Below are 13098 nucleotides of genomic sequence, written 5' to 3' on the forward strand. Positions count from 1 at the left end.
TGCAAAAAACACTTACAGAGGAACAATTAGTTTCTTCTAATTTCTTTTGCAATTACAAGAAAGAAAAAAAATTGCAGCAAAACACACAACTAGGACAATTACAGAAAAGCAATTATTTTCTTTAAAATTGCAGAAGTAATTAGAAGAGAAAAAAATCAGTAGAGCATACATTGAAAAACAATTATAGAAAACAATTTGTTTCATTTGCAATCAGTTTCTTCTAAATTGCAACACAAATTAGAAGAAAGAAAATAAAAATAGAGTAGAAAACAAAGAAAAACATTACAGCAAAAATTAGTTTCTTCTAAATTGAAAAGAAATTAGAAGAAAGAAAGAAAAATGCAGCAGAACACACAGGGAATGCACGGTATGCAACTAACAAGCACAATTTCATGTAGGCTAATAGACAAAAGGTCACCAAGAAGGTGGCCGCCTGCTTCTGGCAACTTTGTAGGCGGAAACAGGACACTGGAGATTAGGCCACATGCCAACACACACGCTAGTTCTACTGCAAATGAACATTACTTCCAAAGGTTCCAGGCAAGTGGGAGATCTGGTGGACCTCACTTTCACCACTAGGTTTGCCTGTCACTGAAATACAAGAACATGGAATCAGATCAACAAGAAATAAGATCTAATATGGAAAATCAACAAGAAATAGGGTTTCAATAGCTTATACATACAAGGTGCATGAGGTATGTGCCTCGTGTTGCTAGGCAGTGCCTCATGAAAGGCACTGCACCACTGTGGTGATGAGGCACATAGTGCTGCTCCTCTGTGTGCCTTGCATTGCATCTAGGTGAGCAATTTGCAACTGGACAAGGAATTGAAACTGAAGATTGTTGTGTGAAAGGGAAATGAACTTGATCTTGCCACAATTCTTAAACAAAGCTGATGGAATCTCTATAGTATACCCATTTCTTGACAAATCAAGAAACTGAATGTTGGGCAAATCGCCAAGGAAATCAGGCATCATCTGGGATAAAGCATTCGAACTCCAATTGATGTTCTGCAACATCTCAATCTGCCTGTATTCATCCAGGATGTTGCCAGTGAATTGTTTCCCAAATACGGCGAGAATCCTTAAGAGAGTTCAGCCTGGACAAGGCTGCCGACAAGACACCCTCCCCTCTTTTCTAATATTACATTTAATAATCATGATAATGTTACTGAGAGGCGTAGTTAAGAATTTGACAATATTCAAGATCTCCATCCACAACTTTTGATGTGGATGGAGATTAATCTATGAATAGTGAGTTGGTCACACGGTCTTCTGCATCAATATGTTCTAATAATACATGTAATAATTTTGATAATGTTATTGAAAGGCATAGTTAAGAATTTGACAATATTGAAGATCTCCATGTACACAACTTTTGATGTGGGGTAGGTCAGAATTCTTTCATAGTAGCCCCCAACTTCCAGGCGTTTGGTGAGAACTTGAAATATTTCCAGATTGGCACTCCTCATGTTTAACAATGAGAATTCTGAGAGGAAGAAATTTCACAATAATGAATTTCTAATGTAAGATGAGTGCATGCATAAAATTGTGCACGCATAAAATTGTCCACATGATCAATTGCATGGGTTGATTTGGATGCTATAAGTAAGAATCACTGGAATTCATCCAAATGGGCTTAAAACAATTGAGTCTTTTGCTTCAATCTTACATAATAAAGACTTCTCTCTGCAACTTCCAATGACTTCAACGTGGGATTAGCCTGATTCCCGCACAAGATTGGCGTTACAAGTAATTTGACTTCTTATTGACTCTAAAGGCCCTATAGCTAATCAACTGTAGTGAGTGGAACTTTGTTTAAAATAATTTTAGCTACCACGAGAACCATGTAACCTGAAGCTTTCTCACTGCTGATCTCTCCTATGTCTAGCCTCAGGGATTTGAAATACTTGTTAAAATTTTGTTTTTCTGGTGCAGTTTATATTAATTACCTTTAAGGGCCCCTCATATTATCACTTGTCAGTGTTTTATTTTGTTCTTACATTGTGATGAATAACATCTGTGGTTTTCTTGGATTGTAGCTACAATTGATGATGCTGAACGGCTTCGACCAGAAGAACTAAATCAACAAAATATAGAGGCATTGGTTGCTGAGAATAATCTGGTGCTTGATTAACTTATGATATTTCGCTTTCTTTCTTTAACAATAAGAATTTATGCCTTTAGATTCTTCTGAATAATTTTGTTGAAGAGTAACATGTGATGTTGTCATGAGTTATCTTTAGGACCTCATTAGGCCTCTCCCCTGTGCACATGAGTTTCTGGTTTTGAATGTGCAATAATTAGAAATAGCAATGCAAAATTTACAGATCACAGTCCAGAGCTTAGTTATTTTTGTTCCTATTCCAGGATCTCTGACTAATCAGTCAATTTTACAGAAAATGGAGATCCTTCCAGTTAATGATTTGGATGTTGCATTGCAAAATTTTGTGAACAAGGATGACAAAATGGCTTTCCATTCTTGTGTGAAGTACAACCTTGAAGAAACACGTGTACGTATTCTATTTGGCTCCTTGAGTTGCTATAAGAAGCTTGTGTTCAGATTTTGGGTTGATATTAGAACACCAATATATGAGAGCAAGCCTTGTCAGTGACAGTAAGGTTACTCCTTTGTGACTGAATGTCATGGATTCAAGTTGTGAAAACAGCCTCTTTGTAGAGCAAGGGTAAGGCTGTGTAGAAAAACAACCTTCCCCCCCAATCCTTGTAAAGCGGGGAACCTCATGCATTGGGAACGTCTTTATTAGAACACCAATATATGTGCTCCTAAATTTGGATGGATAAGCACAGCTATGCTTTTGGTTGTTTGGACATGCCTATCCATATGAATTTGCCTAATAATGACTAAATCATCTTTACTTGGCAGAATAAAATTACTCAGGACTCAGGAACTGCGAAATTTGAGGGGGAAGATCTGATTCTCAAAGTTGGGGAATGCTTAGAGGCAAGCAGCTGAAACATTTATTTTTTAATTTGTTACTGCGAAGCTATCATTATGGCACTCAAAGTTCTCTCTAATGGAAAGATGTGTGTATTTCTTTCATGTTGCTTATCTGCTTCTTTTCCTACTGCTTTTTTTATTCCCATTTTTCGATCTCCTAAGGCCTTTCTTTTGCATAGGTTCTTCCATTTTCTTAAATCTCTCTCTCATCTTCCCTCTATATATCTTCTTTATTCTAATGCTCTCTGTCGTGAGTCAAGGCTTTGATTATTTGCGTGATTGACCAATATTCTGTAGATTTAAAAGTTGTAAGTAAGATATGATCATATCTATGTTACTATAAATAGAAGATTACTCAATTAGATCTGTTTCCATAGTCAGTAGACATCCTATGTCTATATATGCATCTTCTAGTTCAATGAGAAAGTAAGCCATATTTTTCCACATGGTATTAGAGCCTAAGAAACCCTAGGACTCTTTTTTCGAGCCTTCTTCGCCGACTGCCCTTTTGCTGCTATTAACAGCCTACGATCAACAGCCTTCATTGTTGCCCAGCCTTGCCTGCTATTACAACCATCACTAGCAGCCTTCATTGCTGCGATAGTACTTTATGTCCCATTCTTTCCTTAGGCCTTCCCATTAACCAGAAATGTTAGCCACCAGTAATGAATTTAGTTCCCATGACACAAAGGCAACATCAACACCCATGCTACTATAGCTGTTTGGAGAACTACAACAAATCAATGTTGCCTATCGGTTGGAAGAAATTATCTTAGATAGTCCCAGTTGAAAGGGAAAGGGAAGATTAGCTATATTATAGGAACTAGACCAAAGAAGGAAGATCCAGTCTATGCTGTACTGGTCCACTCCTGGATAATCCCGCCAGCATAGGATATCTGAAAGGAGGTTATCACAAGGATGATATAGAATAATAACATACAATACCTTATTATTATTGAACACAATCGGCTCCTAACAAGGAGCCTAAGACTTGGATTGAGAGATGAGATGAAAACTCGATTACTTCATTCAAAGATTGGAACACATATTTATACAAGTTTCTACGCTATCTAATCCTACTAATTAGGAGATAAAGAACAACAGATTTTAGAATACAAATTAAACAAGTTAGCTGCTATCCATATCCTGATTTTTAGGAATTTTATTTTCCACTACTCTTGATCCTTATCTTCACCAGATTTGGACTTCTATTGTTGCATATCGGCTGCGGCTTCTTCTCTTCTGATAACTCCTTAGCTGCTAGGAGTTTTTCACCACTAGGACTCTCCAACACCCCCTCTCAAGCCTAGGAATAGATATCTCTCGTTCCTAGCTTGTCAATGAGAGTCTCGAATCCCAGTCTTGCCATGGATTTGGTGAGAACATCTGCCACTTGGTCTGTTGTAAGAATATATAATAACCTTATATATCCTTCTTCAATTTCTTGTTGGATGAAACTTCGATCAATTTGAACATGCTTCATTCTATCATGTTGTACTGGGTTGTTGACAATGCTTATGGCAGATTTACTATCAATATATAACCTTGTTGGTTTGATTAGAGGCATTTGTAGATCCTCCATTAGCCTCACTATCCAAATTAGTTCACAAATCCCTTGGGCAACTGCTCTAAATTCTGCTTCCGCGCTACTTCTTGCCACAACTGTTTGCTTTTTGCTTCTCCATGTAACTAAGTTTCCCCATAATTTTGTACAGAAGCCTGATGTAGATTGACTGTCAACTACTGAGCTTGCCCAATCTGCATCAGAAAAACCTTCAGCACTTCTTTCATTATTCTTTTGGAACTTCAACCCTTTCCCTGGTGTGCCTTTTAGAAATCTCAAAATGTGATAAACAGCTGTCAAATGTTGTTGAGTTGGAGCATGCATAAATTAACTTACGATGCTCACTGAATAGGCTATATCTGGCCGTGTCAAGGAGAGATAAATTAATTTTCCAACTAATCGTTGATACTTTCCCTTATCAACTAGTGGATCATTATCTCTTTTTTCATATTTCCAATTTCTTTCTAATGGAGTATACCTTGGTTTGCACCCAATCATTCCTGTCTCATTCAGGAGATCAATCGTATACTTTCTTTGGGATATTATCATACCTTCTTTGCTTCTTGCTACTTCCATCCCTAGAAAATATTTCATATTTCCCAAGTCTTTTACCTCAAACTCTTCTTTTAGCTTCTGTTTTAGGGCTGCCATTTCATCAATATCATCCCCTGTAATGATAATATCATCCACATACACTATTAAGATGCATCTTTTTCCGTCTCTAGCTTTAACGAATAGAGTATGGTCGGCCTCACCTTGCTTATAGCTGAATTGTTTCAAAGTTGAGCTGAATTTCTTAAACCATGCTCTAGGGGATTGTTTTAAGCCATAAAGAGATTTATATAACTTGCATACCTTTCCAATTGCTCCTTGATCCTTGAAACCGGGTGGAATCTTCATATATACTTCCTCTTCCAACTCACCATTTAGGAATGCATTCCTGATATCAATTGGAACAACTCCCAGTCTAAATTTACAGCAATAGATAGAAGCACCCTAATTGAATTTAGTTTTGCCACCGGAGCAAAGGTTTCATCATAATTTATCCCATGGGTTTGAGACTACCCTTGAGCAACTAACCTTGCTTTATAGCGGTCTATACTTCCATCTGATTTGTATTTGATAGTAAACACCCATTTGCAGCCTATAATCTTCTTGTTTTTTGGTATATCAACCAGTTCCCATGTTTGATTGCTCTCCAGTGCCTTCATCTCCACCATTACAACCTCTTTCCAGTTTGGGTCTCTCAAAGCTTCGTGTATACTGCCTGGGATAGTCACTCCATCCATTACAGCCTCGTCCTTTTTCTATCTGTCCAAGTATCTGTCATAATGGAGCATCCAGTTCGTGCCCACTCTTCTTCATGCTTCTTCAATAACTCTTTTATTCTGTCAACTTCCCCCTTTAATAGCGGTTCCTTCAATTGGTATTGATTGGGAGATTTGAAGCCCGACCCAAATTGACCAACCGCCTCAACAAACAATTTGAAGCTATCATTGTCAATAGCATTGAAAGGTATATTGACTTCATACACCCATCTGGCACAATATTCACGAACAAACTGTGTTCTCTCTTTAAATAGTGCTTCACTAATAGTTTGTTGCCTTTGGGTCATTCTTGCACTCAAACAAGTTTCAGGGTTGATGGAGCTGGCAAACTTATCCATAGGGCCAAGAGTACGAGACGTTTTTCTGCTACCTAACTCTTGCAATTCATTTTCGTCATCCCCTTCCACTCTTTCAAAGATATTAACAGTTGATCTCATCAAATCTTCCTCATTCTTCTTATTTTTCCTCTTATTCTTTGCCTCGGCAATAGCATTCTTACATTTGGCTTGATCAGTCGGAACAGATTTTGGACATGCAGAAACATTTCTAGAAATGTGGCTAATGTGTTCTTTTACTCTGTAAACACCTTCAGACATAATTTTACCACACAACTTACATTTAATTTTATCCATATTCTTCGGATCAATTAACATTCCATACTCCCATCCGACATCATTTGACTTCCTTTTAAGAATTGAGGAGGCCTCGGACGATGCTCCCATACTTCCAGTCCTATCTGAATCATTCATTTCACTTCCTGTTTTTTTTTTTTCCTTGAGTATTGAATAATTGACATTGAAATTTAATTAAAAGTCATCTAATGAAATCAACAGCTGTTGCAGCAACGAAGCAGCAAGCTTGCTACTTGACACATCAAGCTTGCGTATTGCTTGCTTCAACAAGCAGCAAGCAGCAACTGCTTCCTGCTTGTTGAAGCAAGCAATACGCAAGCGAGCAACGAGTAGCTTTGCGTTGGCGGAGGAAGATGGATAGTTGGATACATACCGCAGCAAGACGCGATTGGTGATGAGAGAGAACGACCAACATGTGAGGTTGGCGGCAACGAGAGAGTAGGACCAAGAGAAGAGATCGATGGCGGCGGCGAACAACCAAGAGGAGATTGAAGGCGAGAGAGAGAGTGAGGAGCCGCGATGAACACAACCAGAGAGAGAAAGGGAAAGGGGAAATAGAGAAAGGGAGGGGGAAATAAGGTTGGCCCAAGATGCGCACGACCTAGGTGGCCCAGGTCGTGCTCGACCTAGGCGGGCGCCCAGGCGGTTAGGCGCCACCTGGTCCGCCTAGGCGGCGCCGTGGCCCGATTAGTCCGGCATGGCGCATAGGGCTGCCGATTAGTCCGGCATGGCGCATAGGGCTGCCGATTAGCCCTAAATCGCCACGGTCGGTGGCCGCTCATCGCCTAGGTGGCCACCTAGGCTGAATTTTCGAACATTGCCTTTAAGAAAGTTCTTACAAGTTGTGACCACTAAAGGTATTTTCTGCCATCTAGACAATAGGAATGATGCATTCTCGGTAGCTCATTGGTAGGAGGATTTCCAGTTGGTTGATCAAATGGGACAGCCTCTCCCATTGCCATGAAAGGAGTGGTTTCAGAATTTCTGACATATTTGGAGAGATTAATGGCTGAACAAGAGTGCGAAAAGAAAACAATACTGTGGCAATGAAGGCACGCACTGATTAAATCAAACCAAGAGGATAACGAGGGCAGATCACGATGGCTCTGATACCATGTGAGAATGGAATAATTTCATACATTTTCACAAAACAATACATCCCTAGTTATAGGGTTGAGAGATTAAAATGGTTAAAAAACTAGGAAACATTGTCTATACAAGATTTAGGAAAGTATCCTAAATTGATTTAGGAATTTCTAAAACCTAAAGTTTAGATTAGCTTCCAAACTTAGGATGGATAATTAGTCAACCTTCCTTATCCTTTCCTTCGTGAATCTACATCCTTCGGGAATCAACAAATTCAAATGCCGCCTAATAGTGTCAAGACAATGTTTACGACAATGGCAAATGTGGCCCCACGTATAAAAGTACAATGGTTTATTTGGCCCCTTTTTAAAGTACAATGGCGTATACCAAAATGACTAATGTGGTCCCTAGTCTAAAGTTATAGTTGTCTATTTGGCCTTTTTAAAAGTACTACTACAGTGGCCAATTTAGCCACTGGGCCAAAGTATAGTGGCCAATTTGACGCTTCTCCTTCTATGTTATAATTAGGTTTGACCCTGTTGCAAATTTTCATCCTTTTTATTATTAAAGTTAAGTATCCTGTTGCAAATTTTCATCCTTTTTTATTATTAAAGTTAAGTATGAGTAAGTAAGGGTGAAAATCATGAGAGGTTTTATGGTAATTGATCAAGTAAATGTATTGCTAAGTAACCTCTAGCTAGGGGAGTGGGAAAATTAAAAATTAATAGCAAGCATTTGCTTTTCTGTAAATTAATTTTCCCAGTTTTTATTTATTTAACATCCCCTGTCCAACGTCTCTCTCTCTCTCATTTAATATTTTCCCTTTTTTTTTCTTTTTTCTTTGCTATTTTTGTGGTCAGAAATTTCATTTCGACCTACTATATAAAATACAGAAGGTCCATGATGAGAAATTATGGTTATTGAATTTTAATGTTTGATATTAGGATATAAGTGTAATATGATTTTTGGAATTCAGATTTTAGATTTAGATTTAAGTTTTTCATGACTTTTGTTTATTTTGTTAGGATAATTATCTTTTAGTTGGGATTTCATACTATAAATAGGCTTATGATGTGATAGATATTAGGCTTTTGATTGACATGGAGCTCTCTCTCTCTCAGGTCTCCTCTTCTGCAACTTCTTCTCTTGTTCTTTGTTTCTTCTGCAATTATTCTCTTCTTCTTCAATCTTTCATAAATTTCTGGCTGTTTTGCATCAAATTTGTATCAGAGCAAACATCAATCTAAACTTCCAACAATCCATCAAACTCTGATTTATATAAATTGAATCCAGGGAAGAGTATTTTATTACTACAATATTGTCTTTAAACGATATTGTTTACACAGTCTATCTTTTTAACTAACTCAATCAATTCCAATTTGCATTATTATGCATTGTGAAGAATCAGAAAAGCTACAACTGAAATTATTGGAAAAGAAAAATTCATAAAGATAAATGTTCTATTACTAAATTAGGCCCATTTGAATTGGTAATTTTTAAAACTTTTATAATTATATGTTTTTTCTTTTTAAACTAAATTAAGTTGATGAGTATTATTCGTGAAATATCTTATTTACATATTAAAAGATGCACACACTTGCCCTTGCAAAAGAAATGTGACTTCATATCAAATAAAACGGATACATATGAGCAAGCTATGATAGGACAACTATAACATTATAATATTATCAGTTTTTCTACATATTTTTTGTTAATTAGTCATTAATTTGTAATTATATTTTTCTTTGTTCTACTGCTATTAATTAAAAAAAAATTGCATGTGTCACGCTCTACTGTTAGTAATGTTGGTGAAGTAGTTAGGAAGAACTTGCTGAGCAACCTTTTCTTTGTGCCCTTATCTCATATGTTGATATGTGTTGTGGACCCATTCCCTAACATTGTTTAGGGCAGTGTTCTAACATGATGTTTATTATCCTGTTATGCTCCTTATTCTGTGGTTTTCTTAGTTTATTATTTTGTTTCTTCATGTGCAAAAAATGGGTTTAGAAATTGGGTATCTGTAATACGAGTTGACATTTTACTGGGCCCATTCCCTGACAGTTTATAAGCTCTAGTAACATGATATCCTTTTAGTGTGGGATGGGAACTTTTGGATGAAGAGTTGTGTAAACTCCTCGCCAGGGCAAGAATTATCTGTCAATGTGATACTGCTATTTGCAGGAACGTGTGAAGGAAAGGTCACTGTGCTCTAAAGAAGCTCCAGAATTCACACATACTGCACATCCCTTGGGGGTAATTCTTTCACCTTTATCATGCTGCATTTGCATGGATGATTATTGTACCAGGCAAAATTTCCCATCCATTTTATAGCTATAGTGGCCTGTACATAAAGTTGGAGCATCTTTCTTTGCCTCCCCCTCAGGACTTCGGAAGTAAAAGTACACGAGTTGGAAGTGCAGTTTCCTTTAGTGATGATGACGATACCAATCAATTCTCTACTTCAAAGTCTGCAACTAGAGGCAGGAAAAGATCATCAATACCTTTCAGTTCCTCTCATGATCCACCAGAAGTTGCCAAGACATCTTCAAGAGGAAGAGGCAGGGGTAGAGGCAGAGGCTCTAGTAAGTTAAAGCAGACCACCCTTGATGCAGCTATTGGGATCCGCCACTCACAGAGGTGATTATGTTACTATCACATATAGTCAATAGAATTGTTATTCGAGAAGCAGTTATCTTTATTGTTTTATTTTTTGATTTTTTTTTTAATTTTCTATCATTGTCTTTAAACAATAATTGTTTGTACAATCTATCTTTTTAATTCCTAATAAACTCAGTCAAGTCCAATTTACATTATGATGCAGGGTGAGGAATCAGGAAGCGACAATTGAAAATTATTGGAAAGGAAACATTCCTTAAAGATAAATGTTATATTACTAAATTAGGCCCATCTGAATTGGTTAATTTTTGAAAATTTTATAATTATATGTTTATTCTTTTTAAACTAAATTAAGTTGATATGAATATTATTCATGAAATATATTATTTAGATATTAAAAAATACACATAATTGCCCTTACAAAGGAAATGTGACTTCATATGAAATAAAACTCATGTATATGAGCAAGCTATGATAGGGGAACTATAACATTATAATATTATAAGTTTTTTATGTATTTTTTGTTAATTAGTCATTAATGCGTAATTCTATTTTTCTTTGTTCTGCCTCTATTAATTAGAAAAATTTGCATGTGTCACACCTCTATTATTAGTAATATTGGTGAAGTAGTTAGGAAGAACTTGCTGAGCAACTTTTTCTTTGTGCCCTCATCTCATATGTTGATGTGTGTTGTGGGACCCATTCCCTAACATTGTTTAGGGCAGTGTTCTAACATGATGGTTTTTGTCCTGCTATGCTCCTTATTCTGTGGTTGTCTTAGTTTATTATTTTGTTTCTTCATTTGCAAAAAATGGGTTTAGAAATTGGGAAGGTGTAATACGAATTGACACTTTTACTGGGCCCATTCCCTGACAGTTTATAAGCTCTAGTAACATAATATCATTTTAGCATGGGATGAGAATTTTTGGATGAAGAGTTGTGTGAACTCCTCAACAATGCAAGAATTATCTGTCAATGTGATGCTATTTTCAGGAATGTGTGAAGGAAAGGTCTCTATGAAGGAACATGCTCATAAATTGAGAATAGACCTTTCTATTTGCATGTTAGATCCCTCTTATTGAATGCTTACGACCAATTCATCTAGTAATTAAAACATTAGAAGGGGCAACTTATATTTATTATAATGGATATTCCAATCAGCCCCCAAGGCATGGCTAGATGCTCCTTGCCAAGCAGGCCAATTTCGTGAGTCATAATTAATGGGTGGAGCAAATAACTCCAATTGGATTAGGTCTCCTATTCCTATTCCTATTCACAGTCAAATTGGGTTTTATCTGAAAGACTTTATCTCTATCATATTTGAATTTGAGGAGTTATCTAGCAAATTTATATCTTAACTTGCTAGATGTCATACTTCATGAACGTATAAAAACCAAACAAAATCAGTCAAAACCAGCTAAACAACAACAACAAAAACATATCAAGCCTTTATCCCACTATGTGGGGTCGGCTATATCAATTCTAGACTTCCATGTATTTCTGTCTTTTGTCATATCTTCATTTAGATCCATACACTTCATATCAAACTTTAATGTTTCTCCCAAAGTCTTCTTGGGTCTGTCTCTACCTCTTTTTTTTACTAATTGTTCCATTTCATCAACTCTCCTCACAGGAGCGTCTATTGGTCTCCTTTTTACATGACCAAACCATCTTAGTCTAGTCTCTCTCATCTTCTCCTCGATTGGCACTACTCCTACCTTATTACGAATAACTTCATTTCTAATCTTATCCTTCTTTGTATGGTCACACATCTATCTTAACATCCTCATCTCCGCTACATTTGTCTTTTGCTCATGTTGGTATTTGATTGCCCAACATTCTGAGCCATATAGCAAGACTGGTCTTATAGCTGTCCTATAGAATTTTCCTTTCAGTTTTAATGGAATTTTACCATCACATAACACCTCCGATGCATTTCTCCATTTTAGCCAACCTGCCTTAATTCTATGTGCGACATCCTCGTGAATTTCTCCATCTTTTTGAATCACTGATCCCAAATATCGAAAATGGTCTTTTCTTGGTAAGATTTGGTCTTCCAATTTTATTATAACATCATCCACTCTTGCATTCTTACTAAATTTACATTCCATATATTTTGTTTTCTTTCTACTTAATTTAAATCCCTTAGATTCTAAATTGCTTCTCCACAACTCAAGCTTAGTATTCACTATTTCTTTTGTTTCATCCCCCAACACTATGTCGTCTGCAAATAGCATACACCATGGCACCTCTGTCTTAATATCTTTAGTGAGTTCATCCATTACTAGAGTAAATAAGTATGGACTTAGTGCAGAACCTTGATGCAGTCCTATTGTAGTTGTAAACGACTCAGTATCCCCTCCACATGTTCTGACCCTTGTCTCTACATCGTGATACATGTCCTTAAGGGCTTGTATATAGGCTATTCTGACTCATTTCTTCTCTAAAACCCTCCATAATACTTCTCTAGGGACCCTATCATAGACATGTTCTAGATCTATAAACACCATATGTAGGTCCTTCTGATGATCTCGATACCTTTCCATTAGGCGCCTCAGTAGGTATATAGCTTCCATTGTTGATCTACCAGGCATGAAACCAAACTGATTTTTCGAGACCTTTGTTTCTTTTCTCAATCTCTGCTCTATTACTCTCTCCCAGAGTTTCATGGTATGGCTCATTAGCTTAATTCCTCAGTAATTTTCACAATTTTGAACATCTTCTTTGTTCTTGTATATAGGAACCAAAGTACTCTTCCTCCACTTATCTAGCATCTTTTTTGATTTAAGGATTGCGTTAAATAATTGCTTTAGCCAGGAGATGCCCTCTTCTCCCATGCATTTCCATATTTCTATTGGTATATTATCTGGTCCCACCGTCTTATGATTTTTCATCTTTTTTAATGCTTGCTT

General features: G+C 36.8%; 1 protein-coding gene across 4 annotated transcripts in view; it reads left to right on the plus strand.

The window, feature by feature from the left end:
- The window catches only part of LOC127797084 (double-strand break repair protein MRE11), a 60123-nt gene that overhangs the window by 18184 nt on the left and 28841 nt on the right, over window positions 1-13098 (plus strand). For all 4 annotated transcript variants that reach the window (XM_052329599.1, XM_052329598.1, XM_052329600.1 and 1 more), the window contains 5 exons: window positions 2041-2123; window positions 2398-2511; window positions 2886-2963; window positions 9752-9823; window positions 9954-10207. In XM_052329599.1, coding sequence (XP_052185559.1) covers window positions 2041-2123; window positions 2398-2511; window positions 2886-2963; window positions 9752-9823; window positions 9954-10207 — 601 coding nt within the window. The remainder of the gene's footprint in view (window positions 1-2040; window positions 2124-2397; window positions 2512-2885; window positions 2964-9751; window positions 9824-9953; window positions 10208-13098) is intronic.

Source organism: Diospyros lotus, chromosome 3 (genome assembly GCF_014633365.1).
Source record: "Diospyros lotus cultivar Yz01 chromosome 3, ASM1463336v1, whole genome shotgun sequence".
Lineage (NCBI taxonomy): Eukaryota > Viridiplantae > Streptophyta > Magnoliopsida > Ericales > Ebenaceae > Diospyros > Diospyros lotus.